Source organism: Scomber scombrus, chromosome 4, assembly GCF_963691925.1.
Source record: "Scomber scombrus chromosome 4, fScoSco1.1, whole genome shotgun sequence".
Lineage (NCBI taxonomy): Eukaryota > Metazoa > Chordata > Actinopteri > Scombriformes > Scombridae > Scomber > Scomber scombrus.
The window spans coordinates 1907322-1926650 of record NC_084973.1 but is presented as its reverse complement, the minus strand read 5'-3'; the positions used below and the strand labels follow the sequence as shown (position 1 = coordinate 1926650).

At 41.3% G+C, this 19329-nt stretch overlaps 2 protein-coding genes across 3 annotated transcripts in view; one reads left to right on the top strand and one right to left on the bottom strand.

The window, feature by feature from the left end:
* Positions 1–8900, bottom strand: part of cux2b (cut-like homeobox 2b) — a gene marked incomplete in the record, with an annotated part of 91155 nt that extends 82255 nt beyond the window's left edge. Inside the window, 1 exon segment of the mRNA XM_062418161.1 lies at positions 5696–8900. Within this exon segment, the coding sequence (XP_062274145.1) occupies positions 5696–5833 (138 nt within the window).
* Positions 8901–8942: 42 nt separating this feature from the next.
* On the top strand, positions 8943–18792 carry myl2b (myosin, light chain 2b, regulatory, cardiac, slow). Of its 2 annotated transcripts, none has more exons than XM_062418164.1 (7): positions 8943–8997; positions 16010–16099; positions 16184–16259; positions 18045–18149; positions 18309–18387; positions 18468–18516; positions 18598–18792. In XM_062418164.1, the coding sequence occupies exons 2-7, from the start codon at positions 16064–16066 to the stop codon at positions 18706–18708; spliced, it is 456 nt and encodes a 151-aa protein (XP_062274148.1). In that variant the 5' UTR covers positions 8943–8997; positions 16010–16063; the 3' UTR covers positions 18709–18792. The 2 variants fall into 2 exon arrangements, with proteins under 2 accessions (XP_062274148.1, XP_062274147.1); XM_062418163.1 differs by lacking the exon at positions 8943–8997 and adding an exon at positions 14520–14573.
* The last annotated feature ends 537 nt before the right edge of the window (positions 18793–19329 follow it).

Genomic DNA, 19329 nt, shown 5'->3' with positions numbered 1-19329 from the left:
TGTATAAATCACGGAGCCCCAGCTTCATGTCTCCACTTCCTGTTCCTCTCCATTAAAAATGATAAACTGTACCTCTTGAAGCCACTCGCTCGCTTTAGGGTCCCAAGTCTGCACCTCTTTTTCCTGGTGAAGCGGCGAAGTGTGTGTGTGTGGCTCAGATTTATTCTATCCCCTCCCATTGTTGGGGATGAATAAGAGAGTAATTAACTGTGTGTGTGTGTGTGTCTGTGTGTGTGTGTGTGTGTGTGTGTGTGTGTGTGTGTGTGTGTGTGTGTGTGTGTGTGTGTGTGTGTGTGGGGGTAGCAGCTGCACAAAGACAAGACCCGGCTAACGCGACGTGCCTGATCCATCTGCTTTTGCTACAACGCACCTTTTCTGTGTTATTTTGATAAATAAAACCGTATCTCCTTAGTGATAACAAATGCATGTTTTAATACTCAAAGGACCGCCAAGAGGCCATCTTTTCCCTGATCTTCCTCTCCCTTCCCACTTAAATGAGGACAAATAGGCCTCGCGAATGGTTGGCGAGCGCAAGACTACTACTCCTCCAGTCTGGTAAACACACTCCGAGCAATGGCACATAATGAGAGCGAGCCGAGATCCCCAAAGACAACCTGGAGAAGGTTAGTGAAGCATTGATCTCATGAGTGTGCCGGGCCCAGGAGCACCCTTCACACCCACGCTTACATGACAACCGACGTTAGAACACACACCGTACAAAAGCTCGCACGTTTTGAGGGGGAGAAGAGAGAGAAAAAAAATACATGCTGCTTTTTTTGTTTTGTTTTGTAGTCATGAAGGACAAAATGGAGAATAGAGAAATTAAATACAGTAAGTGAAACCCTGCCAAATTTCAGCTGAGGCATGCTAGGTGGAGGGATGGAGGGATGGAGAGACAGAGAGAGAGAGAGAGAGAGAGAGAGAGAGAGAGAGAGAGAGAGAAACGGGGAGAGAGGGGAGGGTAGAGGGATTCATTGTAAGCCCGGTAAAATGAACAAGAAAGGACTGGTGCTCAATACGTCTGCAGTGGCGTCAGACAGTCAAAACAAATAAAGCCAAGGCCGGGGAGAAACGCAGCTCAATATGGACTTGCTGGGCAGGGGACTGGCTGTCAGCGGGGAGAGAGGACACAGCTTTATACCCATGCCGATGAGCCATTACCTCTTCCTCTCCTGATGCTTCCGCCTGCCTCACTGCGAGGGGAAAGAAGAGGCTGCCGTACCGCCATGGAGCCGTCCTCCAGCAGACTAATGTGTCCCTGAAGTTTTGTTAAAGCTGGTTATTTACTCCTGCAAAGCAATTGCTCCAGCCTAGGGGCAGCAGAACGGAGAGAAGGCGCTGCTATGAAAAATCTGGCGTCTCTTGCTATGAAGCGCTGTCAACTACCAAGGGGCCATTCCTGCTGAAACGTTCGGGGGGGTTCTGCTTTTTTTGGCATGAAAGAAGACACTAAAACAGCAGGCTTTTCGTAATAGAAATATTCAGACAGTCGTAGAGCAGAAGATTAATATGTGACAGGAGATGATGATGGAAGAATTAGGGCTTGTTAGCCAAAACAAACTATGAAATCAATTAGAATGTTCATATGATGGCAAACATTTCATCTGATGTGGCGTCCCACCTCGGTTTACCCAAATTGCTAAAAACATGTTTCTCACATAGCCACTGTTCTTGTGTAACTTTGGTTGTATTTGCTAAGGTTTCTATCTCCATTGCAATAAAACAGAGGTGAATGGAAATTTGTTTGTGGCATTCATCATGCTGAAACAAGTCAGCCACAATATCTCTTTCTCATGACTATGTCCCTCTTACTTTGGATTATTCACAGACTGTGCTGTCGATAATAGATCCTGCATCACTACCTTCAGCGACTTGGACATTTCAGTCACTGAGTGTCTCATAGAATTTGTTACGAGAATAATGTGACAGTGCAAACTAGGTAGAAGATAGGCAATCTTGATAGCAAACTATAAGGTGTGTGAAAATATAATGCAATAAACTACTAAAAAAACATGTTTTACTCCAACAAAGAAAGATCGTTCTTGTTTAAAAGATGGTGCAGGATTTCAATGGGAGTTTTAGTACCATTTTATTCAGTAGTGTTGCTGTAATACAGCATCCAGCCACCAGTGGCAGCACTGAGTGCACTGCTACTGAGCACTTCTGTTGGTGAGTGGAAAAGAAATTCATGAGCCATCTTTGATATTATAAACTGTAATGGAGGAGACCTTTCTCTCCCCATCAAATAGGTTGCTAAAAAGATCTACCATCCCGTGAGTCCAATGAGTGAGAGCTCTTTCGAGGTTTATTTATTATTAAATGTCAGTGTGAGAAAGCACAACTAGATACGTTGCACAAATTACATTTTTCCCGTTAACCCAACTCCAGGCATACAACAAATACAGGCATACATAACATTTTACCTCAACAAATTTTATGAGTGGCTGAGTGACTGAAATGTCAGATTTCTGGAAGATAGCGAAGCAGAACAGTGAGTTTGACAGTCTTGGATGAGGGGTATGAATTATCCACAATAACTGGACCATTGCCTGTTTTAGCAACGCTACTGTGTTTCTACCTCCTTTTTCATTTTTATGACTTCTATCTTTCTACTGAACCTTCCTGGTAAAGAGTTCTCTGTCTAAGCAATAGCATACTGCTTTACTAACAAGTAACAGTTTTCATAGTCTTCTTTGCAGTTAGATGTTAACTTAGACTCCAGCTAGAACAATGGACATAACTAAAAGATGGACAATAGTGTATTTGCATGAAGCAGGCTACCTGCAGCACGGTACAGAATAAGACCCTGGAACCTATGTTACCCAATGTTAAGTAGGGCATACAGCTCCACAAAGACAGTTACGGAGACAGACTACAGGGTGGGATACAGGCCAACAGGTGTGTGGGTGCAGTTGGAAAGATACCTGGCAACAGTCAATCAATGCTGTTGAGGGGACCCTGGGACATGCAAACAAGCTACACCTGTTTTTCAATAGGTTTGACCACCCAACACCCATGAACTCAGCAGGGCAGTGTAGGTCCCCACTCACCAGCACTCATGACCCCCTTCACACCAGCCTTAGACCCACCCCCTCACTTCTAATCATTAAAAGCAGCCAGGTGAGGAACCCTTCCTTGAGGCTGTAGAAGGCTCTCGATTATGTGGTGCAGGGTAACTTGTCAGCAATGCTGGTAAGCAACCCTGGTGCTCCTCAAGCCAAAAAACTGTCCTATCTCCTTTTCTGTTCACTCTTTACACCTCCAACATCTTCTTCAACTTGAGTATGTGCCATCTACAGAAGTTCTTAGATGACCGTCACTGTCAGCTGAATCAAGTGTGACAATGAAGTACAGAGCCCTACTGGAGAGCCTTGTAGGGTAGTATGACAATAATCACCAGCTCAACATTGGAAAGACAAAGGAGCTGGTGGTGGACCACCTGCAGTGCAAGAAGAGGCCTCCAAATCCCATCACCATCCGAAGGGAGAAGGTGGAGTTGGTGGAAGCCTGAACTGGACTGGACTAACAAAACTGGGGCCTTCTACATGAGGGGACAGAGCAAGCTGTTCTTCCTGAGGAGGTTCAGGTCTTTCAATGTTGGCGATAGGCTGCTGCAGATGTTTTACCAGGCTGTAGTGGCCAAAGACTTCTTCTTTGCCATGGTATGTTGGGGGTGGGGTAAGCGTGGTAATATCAACCCAAGGGATGCCAACAAACTGAACAAGATGATGAGGAAGGCTAGCTCTGTAGAGGAAAAGGAGGAAGCTTGATGCTTGATGACTCATCCCTCAACAGCTCAGTATTATACTAACTTTGTACCTCACCTGTGTTTCATTCTCAATGCTGTTGCTGCTGCTATGACACCTGAATTCCCCTCTGTAGATTAATAAATGTTTATCTTATCACATTTAATGGGATTTTTCAATGCTAAGAGCACCACAAACTAAATCGCATCTACCTCCATTGTACTGTCTTCGCATTAGAAATCTCAGACAAATATATCTTAAACTCCAATTTAATAAAACCAAAACTATCTGTGTGGTTGGATACCACTTATGAAAAATGAGAACATATGTTTCCTTGTAATTTGTGTGAAGCAACCCTTAAATATTACAGCATTCAGGACATTTTAAGTGTACAATCACCGATATAGACAGTAACGTCATCACGGCTTATCAAACAGCAGCACATACAGCAGTCTGCAAACAGGAGCACAAGCAAGGCAAAATGATTGGATAGGTATGGAAATCTACTTGAAGGAAGGTCAAAGTGATTAAGCTGACATTAATGACAGGCCTAGTCTTCATGTGAGAATGCTCACCGTAGCTTTCTCTAAACCCATTTGTCATTCTGCTTCCAACGCTGAAGCATCTGCTTTGAAGTCTCTACCACTAATGCTACACAGAGAGGTTAAACAGCTTAATGCTGAAGTCTGTTTCACTCCTCTCGCTCTCTAATGTTCCCTGCGTTTTATGTACCGGGGTTATGGCTCCTGGATTTCACATCTCAATTTGCCCCAGATAGTCCTGTATAAAAAAATATAAAAAAGCCTCCCCTCTTTCTTATTTTTCTTTGTTGTCACTGTCAAGGAAAAAGAGGGGCGACCTGAAGGATGCGGGACCGTGACAGACATGCCCCACCCATCGATTCAGAGAAGTGGTAATAATGAAAGCATGTTGAGGAATGTTTATATGGAGAAGACACGCACGACTCAAAGCAGTCCTGATTATGAGGATGCGGGGAGCAGCTTTAACATTTAAACGTAGCACTTAATCTGCTGATGATTTGGAAAGACCTGCCAACAAAAGACAACTCTCGCAAAAAAAAAAAAGAGAAAGAAATAATGAGCACATATAGCGCCTACTGTGGAGGTCAACGTTAAAGCCTTTTATACATTTATCCCAGCATGTGAATGAAATGATACAGTCATTATGATAAATAATACAAGATCTGAGGCGCTCTGGACGTACTTACTCTGCACTACAATGAGATTATACTGATGCATGTGACATTAACAATATCTGTAAACAAATATATTAAAGCATGAATGAAAGGGAGACAGAGACCGATTTTCACAGCCAATTTGAGATTGCAGCGTTGGTTGGTGTGTGCGTGTGTGTGTGTGTGTGTTTGTGTGTGTGTGTGTGTGTGGGGAAGCTACTGGCAAACAGCACACAGAGCAGGCTGGCAGCGGAGGCAGCCAGGCTCACAGGCTGCAAAGCAATTTCACTGTTTGGCAATACTGTTGTCTCTGTGTGTGGATTAGAGCTGACACCAGAGCAACTGAGTCATGCTAAATGTAGTACAATCACAAGCTTTTGTTCCTGATCTAAAACCCCAATGCCTCTTAGATTCGTGGAAGAGAGAGTAGAAACAAGGGGGAAGAAATGGTAACAAAATAAGCAGGTGCGGGGGGGCATTATTTCGGCGTATGAGCGCACCATTGCGACATCGCTTAAAAAAACAACAGAGTGATTAAAGTAACCAGTAGTAGAGGCGCAGAGCCCAAGTTTTCTAAAGTAAAATCAAACACAAGTCTATATGGCCCGCTTTGATGTGTGAAACCTATTTTCGGAGTGCTTAAAGGGTAATTTGGGGGGAATAACACGTGATAAATTAATGATACATGTACATTTTAGCTGACAGGATTTAAACAAGTGTAATCAAAGTACGTTTCCACCTGTTTTAACCACACCTTCTCAAAGTCTTTCTTCAGGCCCCGACGCTCACTCCAGGTAACGTATCGGCCAAGAATTTTTTTTCTGGGGCCTGGCAGGACCTGGCAGGACAGACCCTGACCCGTCCTTTTCATGCTCGCCCACGGAAATGCCATCTGGCTGGTGTGAATGATTACCACAGCAACGGCCGGGTGACCTGCAGCCAGCAGGAACCAAGGTCACTCCACCTCAGCGCTTCACACTTTCCCTGCCCTCTTTTCATCAGCCTGCAGGTGAATTATTCATCCTGTACAACTCAGAGGCACAAATCTACTGCACACAAACACAAACACACTTTCTCTCTCTCACACACACACACATACACAAAAACTGCATACTCAGTTTACTCACATAATAACTTGTAATGAGAAAATAAATGTTCCGGCGTGAACTGCCGCAATAAATAAGCTCTTAGATGTCCTCAGATATAGCAAGAATATCAAGATGGTGAAACAGCTGTAATGATTTTACACTGCCAGAAAAACTGGCTCCAACCATGACTGAACGAGAAAGAGGTGAATTAATTGATTTGTGACACGTGTAGCAGAGGATGTCACATTTAAGCTACAGGCATGTTTGCAACTGGAGGCTTGTAAGAATATTCACCAATGCTGTCAATGAGATAATGTGATCAAATCTGTGCGAAATCTTAAAGATGTTGGTGTCAAAGAAACATAATTTCCGAAAAATGTCATTCGTTTTTCTCCCGAACGCAGACGCCGCTTTCAACACATCCATGTGTCGAGTTTGCTATTACGCTTCTATATCACGTCAATTGATGATTACTATTAAACAGGGCTGAAAGGCATCCAACAACAGCACTTTTACATACTAGCTGCTGTAATTCAAGCCAATTTAAAATCATTAGCTTACAGGTGCATTCGATATTCATTCGTTTTAAAAACTGAAACCATATCAAGTATGTTCAGGAAACTATTCAGCATTATGGATAATGCCTCTCAGCTCCTTCACGCCACGCTGGAGTCATATCAGAGCACTATCAGATGTAGACTAAGACCACCGAGGTGCACCACAAAACGCCACGAGGGCTTTACTACCACTGACCATCAATCTGTATAACTCCTCCCTCTTCTGCAGGAAGGAGAACTGACACACCGGACATTCAGAAGAATAATACTTTTCTATTTCTGTTTTCTTATTTCCCTACATTTATCTTACTGCTACTGTTATTCTATTAGGCACTGGTGTTAGCATTTACTCCTCATACACTTTAATGTTGTCATTTTTATGTCGTAGTCATTTGTGAGGGATCTCTGGGACAAGAATTTCCTTCAGGATTAATAAAGTTCGATCCTATGTCCATTTCTTGCAAGGCTGACTGGACTGCTTTACTTGTAAACTGCACACTATGCAATTATTATCCAAAAAACACACATTTCATTTCATCCACCGTCCACCAATCCATCATAGGTGGGATTACTTATCAATATTTACATGGTGACAATAGCCCTTCTGCAGTACATTTTAGTACTACTACTTCATAGCAAGTGGAATCAAAGTGATCCATTTTACAAGAGGATAAGGTCATTCAAGGGAACACAAGCATGAATTAACAGTTTTCTGCAGGTATCATGAATTTTCCTTGATATTAGAGGTTGTATGCCTTATGGAGGATAACTGCCTGGAGCCTACCTTTTTTTTTTTATTATACTTAATTATAAATCATCACATCACTGCTCATGACATTAGGTAATGGCTTGGGCATCCTTAAGGGGCAGTTCAAGATTTAGCTCCCAGGCTACTCAGTCACATTTGAAAAAAACCTTGAATACATCTATCATATAAAAATGTAACACCGGTCCAGGATGAGAGGCTGCAGAGAGGAACGCTACACTGAAGCAGCAGCAGCAGCAGCAGCAACAATAGCTCCCCTTCGCCCCTCCGGATCCCAGCCTGGATGAGAGAGAGAGAGAGAGAGGTCCAGCGGCTGGGAGCTGGAATAACACTCGACCACCAAACACAAGACAACCGAGCGCCACCAGATCTGATATATCTCCCCTCCTCGGTAGGCTTTTTTTCCGAGGGACCCAGGACTGCCAATGCTCCTGTCATTTCTCATGTTACAGAACATCAGTCAAACGGCAGAGACGGTGCCCTTGCGCCGGCCGAGGCTGATTTACAAACATTAGCGGGGAATACAATTACACAGCCCCCCCTCCCTTCTCCTCCTCCTCCACCACCACCACCACCTCCTCCTCCGGCCGAGCAGCCCTATGCGGCTTCAGGAGAGATAGGGAGAACGAGTGGGGGTGGTGGTTGTTGTAGTGGAGGTGGAGGGGTAGCTTTCCCCAACCTTATTTTAACGTTTTCTTACAGGAATACAAGCGTTTAGCCTGTTAGCATTGTGGTGTATAAATTCAACTTTCAACCCCGGCGGGTTAAGCTAATAGGCTACTACGGGCTTGACATGCTATTTAACGGGACTATATATGTGTATGTTATGGATTATGTAATACCAAACCAAACTGCTCACCTGCCACATTCTCCACACTATCAATTAGACATTTTTTTTACGGTGTGTGTGTATGTGTGTGTGTGCCAGCGACACAACAGTCCAGCGCCTTTAAGATGTGAAAGCTCGTCTTATTTATTTTTTTTAACAACAAACTGCTTCTATTAGCGGCACCGACTATAACACGTTCAGTACACATATTCGCTCGTAAAATGTCCGAGCGGAATGATAAATGTCCAATAAATAAACTTTCCCAATTATTTACACACACATACATACACCCAAAAAAAAACTTCAAAACATGCAAATGGTTCAGGACATTTTTAAAAAAGATGTTAAAATGATAAGAATTGCCTACTGAAAGATGCAGCAGCAACGCACCGGCCGTCGACACAAACCGCATAAAACATTAAGCCGGGGTGAAAAAGTTACAGTCTACGTCCTGGAAGAGAGACTGAGGGGACGCATTAAAAGTTTCCGTACATGTAAGTACGGTGGTGCATGTAGCGGGTAATAAAGAGTAAAAACAGCGGAATAAAAAGCTCCCTGCATGTAAACATCAGTGCTGTCCGCGGTGCTGATCCCAGATCGGTCGGTGTGGCCGTACAACACAGAGGCTGTGCTGCTCCGCGGTCGCTCCACCGCTGATCAATGATTGAACTGAACAAAGGCAGAACAGGGGATCAATTTCTAATAACTATCAATGCAAACACCGCTCGCTTTTAGCCTTGCGTTCACCCCAAAACGACATAACACAGCAGAGTAGAGTGAGAAGACGTACCGCTGGAAAAATAAGCCGAGAAAAAGGTGAGAATAGCACTAACCTGAAGCCGCCGTAGATCAAATTTCTTCCAATATTGAAACATCGATCCTACATCGGCGGCCATCTTGGGGGATATTGAGGAGATTTTTTTTCAGCGGCTGCAATAAATATGTGGGCTGGATTCCCCCCTTCGTTAAACAGCGTTTACCATCACCGGTCGCACTTTTAGAAAAAAGTCACAAGAGTCCAGCGACAGGTTTGACATTAAGCCTACTAACATGTTTTGAAGTAAGAAGAAGGAGAAGAGAAGAAAAAAAAAAAAAGTAGATGATATAATTTTTTTTCTTTTTTTTTTTTGGCGAAGTGCCCGAGTCTGTGAAAAAAGTAAAGAGCAACTGTATCCGTGCCGCCGTCCAAACATTAACTGGACAATTGCATTTGATTTTTGCTTTTTTGCAAAGTTATCAATACTGACGTAAAGCCCCGGGTTGATCAATACCGTCTGGAAAAGGGAAGGAGATGATGATCAGTGGAGTTAGAGAGAGAGGGGGGGGGGGGGGGTTTGTTGGGTGGGGGGGTTTGAATTTAGCCAAGCCTACTTTTTAAGCGTGTTTATTGTTGGAGCACATGGGACATTACAATTATAGAGGCAAAAATGAGGATGTTCAAACACTTTATCGACACCAGCTGTATCCTGTTATTCCTGTCAGACTGTCACTTTTTTCCTTCTGATAAAATAATCTCTTGAAGTATTTTATAGGAAATACTATTTTTTCAGCTGTAATATACCTAATGTGAAGTGTATCCTCAGTATATGCATGCATTTATATAATTTAAGTAGTTTTGTTCATAAGTCTACAATATAAACATTATGGATAGTATGACAAATAGCCTACACTTTATTATTGGTCCCCACTTGATCGCATTCAATATTTCATGTTCATATCTTTCCTATAATTTGGACATTTTCTGGATCCATTTCTACAGATGGTCACAGCCTGTGCAGCTGCATTGATCACTTTTTTATAATGTGCATTCATATTAATGGAGGAAAAAAATGTATGTAAAATGATGCATGCATGCAATATAAGACTATAACATCATACTTTCAGATTGGAATGAAAAATGTGTATGAAATTGCAATATTTCTAAAAAATGATATGAGCAGAGATAAACTGTCTAGTATTTTCCTTGGTGGAACTTAATCAAGCATGAGTCTGAGCTCTCAGTCTATTTAAAATAACTCACTCTTCTGGTCAGAGGGCACACATACAGTACAGAAGGCTGCTGTGCTGCTACAACATTGGTGCCAGGTGCTCCCCCTGCTGACACCACAGTGTTAGAGGCAAGGTTATTTGCAGATGAGCATTGTGTGATTTCCTCCATTAATTATACCATTAGCTATCACTGAACGAAGGTATCCATCAAAACCAATGGTTTAATCCCCCTCCCACCTCCTGGTCACGTACCGCGCCCCCCGTCCTCACAGTGTACAGTAGCTTCTAGCTGATATCCTTTATGAAAATCAGTCCCAGGTAGGAAAATAATATCCTCATGAGTCATATTTTTAGTACCTCAGGGGACAATGACATATTCCTCTGCCATGCTCAAACACCTAAGGGAGAAAGTGAAGGAACATTATTAAAAGTTTTTTGCTTATTGCATTTTATTTGTGGCTCTGGGGCGAGGCTAAAATGCAGGATTCAAATATAATAAGCAGGATAGTGATGCATCAGAGAACTTGTTGTTCACGTTGATATAGAGGATTGTTTGTTTGAGGACGGTTTGAACAGTAGGTTGGTGACATTTAATGATGATGACTTATTCCTGACATCATTTTGCGGCATCCATTATTCAAAAATATGCATTAATGCCTGTTATCATTTCAGAAGGATATGATGACTGTAATGCATCTTTTTTGATTCACTTTTTTTTTCTTAATGTGATGCACGTCAGCAGAGGGGTTAAAGGTCAGCTAGGAGTGAGGAGTGATGCTGGGACAGAGAGAAGTCCTGGTCTAGGATACTTCAGTTATTAAAGACATACAGTACTGTCTCAATGCAATCTTTGACCGTGTCTCTGTGGTCAAGAGGATACCCTACTCCAAACAACCTACTGTTTTTTTGCCAGCAGATCCAGCTTAGTTTTTGTAATCACATACATTTTCAGATGCCAGATAGGAACACTTTGTTCTAACTCAACACAGCACCCGTCCAAACTCTGTACGGACCCAGGTGGGGCATTTAAATCCACAATCTCCACTTCCGAAGGCTGATGCTTTGTCTGTCAGGGCAACCGAATCCACATTCAAAATGTGCTTAATCTTGTGGCCTCAATCAGTTCTACGGCTCTGAAAATATTCTTGACCTCACGTTCACCGCTGTCATCAACAAAGCACTACGGGCCTCTTCCAGTAACCTTGTCACCCCATTCAAATTAACACATCATGCTGAAAAAGCTTAATCTAAAAAGTAATGCACGCTTACACAAATGAGGACTGCGCGTACAGAGGGCGAGACAAGAGGAGAGAAATTACTTAGAGAGAAAGAAAATGATTGTTTTGATGAGGTCACTGGATGGGGGATTTTTAAATGACTGTGTTTCTTGGGCAGAATGGCGGAGCGTGTCTTTGAAAATGCTGACAGCGTACTCCATGAAATGCCACTTTGTTGACGAGTAATAGCAGCTTCATCCAGTTTGCTTGATGATTTTGACAAATCGGTGGTGGTTGGTCATTAAATACAATAACTCATATACTTAAGTTCAATTTTGAGGTACTTGTATTTTAGATTTCTATATTTAAAATGGTTATATTTTATTTGATGTACATAGAAATGATTCATTAGTTATAGCCGGCTCTCCCTTAACCAGCTGCAGCAGTAAAATGCATCAGAACTAACAATCTATTGATGTCATATATAATATATCAGTCATAGGCATCATTTATCTGCAGAATAAGTACATTTTCTTTTGATATTCTGGTGCATCTTGCTTATACTACTTGAATGAAGGACATTTACACTCATCATATTAGTCTCCATAACGAGATTCTGCAACAACTGTAAGACTTATATGTGTATGATAGGACATAATAGAAGGCAGTGATCTCTCAGAAACACTATGACAGTTATCAATGTGGTAAAGATCATTGATGTAATACCCTGACCCAGACTTAGACTAATCAGGCCTTTACAGTCACACTGTGTAAATGTTTTGTCTATTTTAGTCTTTATATAACCAAACATAGGAGTTAAAACTAAATATTTCTTATGATGGCCTGCCATAATGTGAAAGGTCTCTGCTGACTGAGCAGACATCTGTGTACAACAGCATGACATTAAAGCTGAAAACAGAAGCCATTTTGAATCTTGCACTTATAATCATATAAATTGTTTTCATTTAACTTCACCTGGTAAAATGATTATTTACTCTTAGAGCATGCATTGCTCCAGAAGAGTCCACCCACTTGTCTACTGTCTAATGTGAACGCTGTATGTTAAACGCTGTATGTTATTCAGAAATATCATGTCAAAGTCTTCACCTTCAGAATACACACATGTCCTGTGTAGTTCAAGCCAACACAAGGTGACTATGCATCTGCACTTTGACTGTATTAAAAGCAATATTTCTCCTAGTGGGTTATTAGTGGAGCATATAAAGGTTTATTAAAATATTCATTAGAAAATGTGATAATGTCTTTGCAATTTTTATGAATAGAAATTATATCAACATAATTAAATACCTCATTTGGTGCACGATGCAGATGAGTTCCCGAGCGAATCTATTGGAACAAAAAAAAAAAAAAAAAAAGGAGCCACAATTCACTAAGAAAATGATTTCCAGAACACTATAGTAAATGAAGTTCTTATTTAAAATGAGATCAGGCAACAAACATAGACACAGCTGTGAGTTAGGCTATATTACTGCTGATAAGAATGAGTGGAAATCTGATGGTGAATGCTATGGGTTGCTAGCACTACCTACTGGACAAGATAGGTATATAGAAGGAGAGAGCATTAAAGGAGGAATCTGCAGTGTGGACTTGAACTCCACTCCGCGCATCCTAAATGCTCCTCTGTCTTTGTCGTCAAGTTTTATTACCAATATAGCTGTTGTCACTCTTAGTCAGTCGGAGAAGGTGTTGAACACTTGAAGCATTTGTCGCCCTGTCTGCTGTGTTAACATATAGCCCTTATTTCACAGCAGACATGTTGAGTTGTCAATGCAGGGAAAGCACAATATCAAGCTCCTGTAACTGAAACGCCTAATTGGAATGCGGCTTTAATTGAAGGTTACTAAGGTTACAATTGTGCCGTTCAAACATGTTATAAGACGAAAATTCATAAAGATCACCATGATAGGAACAACCCATCCCCCATCCATCTGCAGTTTCCTTAAATTGCAAACAACAATAACACAAGTGTAATTTGGGTGAAATAACCCTTTATCATATCAAACAGTGGAAATCTTCTATTTAACTTTTTGTTAAATGCTTTTCAGACCGTTTCAATATTCAGGGCTGTACTCTTCCAGTGACTGGTGTTATACATGATTTAAAGTTAAAAAATCAGTAGATACTTTAAAAAGAGATTAGCAGGCTCACGCCGGCGGCCTACACGTTACGATGCATGCCACGTAAATACAACGTCCACGGTTCACAGTTCTCAAAGCAGACCTGTGCTGCATGTCATACCCCCATTCTCTCTCTCCTCTGGTTTCCTGTCATCTCTCAGCTGTCATCGTCTATAACACTTAAAACACGCATTGCCAGCGTGTGGTGTAGTTTGAAGTGTTAACTAATAAATGATATATATACACACACACACACACATATATATAGAGAGACATTTGTGTCTACCTTCTTTGATTTTTGCCTTTCGATCTAAAACTTTGTCAAATTTCACCCTCCTTTATGTATCATGTGCAGTAGAAAACTGTTTACTGTGTACTAACTGGTAAAGGACACACAGCCATGATTTCAAATTGACAACGAATACACAGAGCATGCAGTGTATTGAAAATCATTCAGCAAGCAGATATGTGGCTGTTAAACCTCATAAATGGAGAGCAACGGCGCAAAGGATTGTCAGAGGACAAATAAAAAACACTTGCACTGGCCGTGAAACATGTGTCCCCTCTAATGTTTTCCACTACATGGCATGCTGTTTAAGATTAAGTTTTATTGGGGCTCAGAAAGCATTAGCTAATGGTTCTGTTTATTGCGCTACCAGGAAACACCTCCCCTCCTTACATAGAGTTGGTCTCTGTGAAGCACTAACAGGACAGACGGGTGATGGATCCCATCAAGTGCAACTGTCAGTCACAACTGTCCTTGCTGAGCCAAAGCTATGTCCTATTGTTATTCTTGGGTCTCACTAATGGGGTATGGGTGTTTGGCTATTATCCCAAAATCTCATGCAGTTTGAACCTTCACAATGGAGGGTAATCGTCTTTACCTGGGTTTCTGCCTAAAGAAGGCATGGAGTATTTATAGCATGCACCATTACAGAGGGGAGAGGGGTCACTATATTTACCCCTTGTTCCTTTGTTTTGAGTCCCGGTCAATCACAAAGCAGCAAAGCTACAGCTTGGTCTCCATCCAGCTAACCGCTGAAATATGGTGAGTGGACATGGATGCTGCCTCTCATTGTCAGTGTGTTTAATCTTGTTTAGAGTATTAGCACTAGACTGTAAGGAGACATTCTGTTTCTGCTGCATGCTTAATGTGTTTAGATTGTATATTATCCAGTATGTCTTCTACATGTTATGGCATGTTTTGATGAATGATACATCTTGCTCTACTCACACCAATGATAATGAATCGATACGCTCCGCATCAATATGCTTATGGGTGCCGAATACGGATTTAGAAAATCATCAATAGGACAGCTCTCCAGTTGTCCTATTGATGACTTATTGATGATTTTTGTCTAATCGCAGTGATGGAAATTTTAAAAACTGTACTAGTCAGTAATTCTATACAGAGGAGAGGAAAACAGAGGAGAGAAGAGTGGGAAAGAGGAGAAGAGGGAAGGAAACAATGAAAGGACTGGAGAAGAAAGGAAAAAGGAAGAGGAGAAGGAGAGGAAATAAGTTAGGGAACGAGAAGGGAATCAAGGAAAGGAGAAGACACGAAGAGACGACGGGAGAGCAGAAGCAAAAGGAGGAGGGGAAGAAGAGGAAATAAGCAAGGGAACAAGAAAGGAACAAAGGAAAGGAAATTAAAGGAAAGGAAGAGCAAAGAGGAAAGGAAAAGAAGGAGAGGAAACAAGAAGAGAGGAGCAACAGGTGTAGGGAACAACCACACAAACAGGTTGTGAAAAATGAAGTGAAAAACATAGAATTGTGTTTCTGTCGTTCCTTCAAGAACGTGCAGAGAAAACCGTTAATTCTGCTTCCCGTCCCACGACTGCACGAATCCTCTTAAAACAAACTAAAGAAATAAATAAAGCTTGAGCCCCAGAGGTTCCGTCCATGAGAGATACACAGGATACAACTGCTCCAGAGCTAATCCACAACAGGGTTAGACAGCAGCTGTCGAGAGGCCCGTGGATCCAAGTTATATGATGTCATCGTGCTGCATCCCCCTTACGCTGTTTTTCACACTTCCTTGGCAGTCATGTAAATAGCTCGACATAATCCTTGCCTCCGAGGGATTTCTGATCAAACAGGGCTCAGTGTACCATCCTGTCATCACCCAGGCCCTACAGAATAATCCCTCATGTGATCCTGGGACTGTGAGAGCACGGGCAGCAGACCACACCCTCCCTGGCTTAGTGTGCATTCTCACAAAATTGGAGGCCTGAGTAAATATTTCCATAACAAACTGACAGTGTTTGTAATCCCTCCTAATGAAATGCATGCCCCGGTATAAACTTCGCCTGTCATGCAATTAATGCTCCCCACACTTGGTTAAATTTGCTGACCGCTGGCTCGTTATCGTAAGCGCATGTGTCACGGTAAAACCGATAATGAGTGAAGCCGAAGCAAAGAGCCAGGTGATGATTGTGCCATTAGTACTGGATCTCATTAGAGCATCGCTGTCGAACCCCGCAGTCACCCAAGAAGGCAAAGAAGAAGGCACTCGAGGCCAGTTCCAATGTGTTCACAATGTTTGAGCAGTCCCAGATCCAGGAGTTCAAAGAAGTCAGTACCATTCCAAATGTTTCCTTTTCACGTTGAATTTGAGTATTTTAAACTGGAACCGCTGTAACAGTCAAAGTTCTGCAGGCTTTCACGATCATGGATCAAAACAGAGACGGCTTCATCGACAAGGACGACCTGAGAGGCACATTCGCAGCTATAGGTAACCTCATCTCATTGTATATATAGATATAGATGTAGGTGCATGTACTGTAATACACGTTGGTATTGATTGTACAGTCTTTGAACTCTACTGGGGGGATGGACACCATTCCTCCAAAACATTTTCCCTCATCTGTTATTTTGATGATGGGGGTGGAGAACGCTGTCTAACATGTCAGTCCAAAAAATGTCCCACAGGTGTTCGACTGGGTTGAGGTCAGGTGACTGTGAAGGACATAGCACATGATTCACATTGTTTTCATTCTCATTAAACCATTCAGTGAGCACTCCTTGTCCTTTGGATGGAGGTATTGTCATCCTAGAAGAGACCATTCCCATCAGGATAGAAATAAGGTGATCACTGAGAACAATTTTGATTTACAGTGAACCTTCCCCTCTAAGTGGGACATCCGGAGCCAAACCATGCCAGCGAATGCCTCCCATAGCATAACAGAGCACTGGATCCCCTCACTGTATGGTCAGGCATTCAGGCCTGTACCGTTTTCTGGTTGTATGCCACATGCCCGGTTGAGAATAAGTTGAACGATGACTCATCTGACCATATCACTATTTCGCACATCTCTGTAGACCAGTGCCTCTTGTTTTTCGCACCACTTAACTCTCAAATGTGTAATCAACTTTGTAATGAGAGGTTTATGCACCGCATTGTCCACAAACTGTTTTTGCTGACAGTCTGATCACCTCCTGCATTGACATTCATTGTTGTTTTGACGTTTTTTCCTTACATATCACACTAATGCACGAGCATCACGGTCATCTAATGTGCACTGTGAACCACAATGTCTGACCCTATTTACTGAAGTCACTGTTACTATTGAAACAGCAGTCAGTTGAGCAGTCTTTGTGACTGATACTCCTGCCATCAACCATTAACCCTCTTTCAAAGTCACTCACATCTTATCCTCTTGATAATCATCATTATTAATAATAATAATTATTATTATTATAATAATCATTCTCCACTCATTCATTCAGGTTTTTCCTTTGTCACTTGTCTGTATGTGCATGTGTCACAAGATTTTGTCACGTGATAGACTGATATGTAATCTAGTCTAAAGTAATCTAATCTAGCTATTTTGATCATTTCTTGTTAATTTAAAGAATTTCTCAAGCAAAAATGACAAGCTTCTCAAATGGGAAGATGTTAATGTTTTTTCTGAGTCTTACACAGTGGTGGAAGAAAGATTCAAATCTATTTCTTAAGTAAAAGTAGCAATACCACATTGTAAAAGTTCTCCATTACAAGTATAAGACCTGACCTAAGTAAAACAATTGTAAGCACCAGATAATATTTAAAGTATCGGAAATAAAAATATTAACTGTGCAGAATTCCCAAATGACAAAATAATATATTTTATATTACCTGAATCATGACACAATGAATGTGTAAGCATCACTAATGTCTCAGCTTGTAAAGGTTGGGCTGATTTGAACTACTTTATACACAGGCGGGGAGCTTAATCTACAGAAATACATTAGAATTTATGGGTTGATTTTTTAGTACAAATACCTCAAAGATTATACTTTTTACTTAAGTACAGTACTTAGTTACATTCGGTTTCATTTGATAATAAATTAAGCATCTTTCAGTTTTGGTTGGTCTGACAAAACAAGCGATGTGTACATGCCACGGTGGACTTCCAGGATATTATATTTTCTATTTTTTTTTTACAATTTCAAATCTTAAATTATGCATCAATGAATCAAGACAGTAATCAGATTAATCAATATTGAAACTAATTGTTAGTCTTCCATCCGTCTCTAGGCCGTATAAATGTCAAGCAAGAAGAGATTGATGAGATGCTGAAGGAGGCACCAGGCCCAATCAATTTCACAGTTTTTCTTGCCATGTTTGGAGAGAAATTAAAAGGTGAGGGGGAAAGCTCTGTGTGTTCTTATTATGCAGATCATCGTTTTGTTTTTTGTTTTGTTTTTTAACTTTAAGGGTTATGGTAATTCTTGGGAGGAAAAAAAAGTTACCTCTGTTGTAATGTCTCATCAACTCAGAGCTGCCTCTCTTCATCTTTAGGCTCTGACCCAGAGGAGACCATCCTCAACGCTTTTAAAGTCTTTGATCCTGAAGGAAATGGAGTATTACAGAAAGACGGGTGAGTAACTGTCTGGTGCATTGATGATGTCAAATGAAGTGAAGGTCCAGTCTGCTCTTCATCACTGCTTGTCTTCACAGTGTGACAGAGATGCTGACGACCCAAGCGGACAGGTTTACTCCAGAGGAGGTCAGAGCTCTACAGTATTGTATATACAGTATAGTTATTCAATTCAGTAACAGAATATTTGTGTTTACCTCTTGCCCATAGGTTGAGCAGATGTTCACAGCATTCCCACCTGATGTAGCAGGAAACCTGGATTACAAGAACCTGGTCTACGTCATCACACACGGAGAAGAGAAAGAAGACGATAAAGAGTAGATTGATTTTTGTTTGTGCTGAGATGCTCACATGTGCACGATCACACAGACACAGAGAGCTCCTAATAAAACTTTTCTGCTTCAAGTTTGTTCATATTATTATGCTTCTCATGATGTATACGATTTTATATTAATTACACTATATATGTAGGTATGTGTAGTTGCTTGATGTGTAAGGGGTGAATATAAAGATTTATTTGACCACAGGAACGTTTTTTTTCAATGATAGGATATATTTTTGCTGAATGAGTGAGTGAGAAAGAAATTCAGAGTTATTAATAATAACATTAACGATGGCTCAATTCCATTGGTTGTCCTCTATCAGACCCCTGGCACCGGCTCACCTAAATGCAGTGGAGCCATCATTCATGTTAGTAATTCCACCAGTGCTTCTCCTGTCTGCTGTAAAAAGGGTTTATTACACTGATGTTTCATAGTAACCTTCCCCTCTGGAAACTTAATTTAGCCACAGTATGAAGAGAAACTTGATCTCAGTCAATGTAATATAACTGATGAATCACCTTCTATACTTAAAGAATTATTTTTTTCAATGATTAGGATGAATGCATGCTGCTGGAATAAATATAGCAATATTTACTGCATCACTGCCACCTGTACCTTT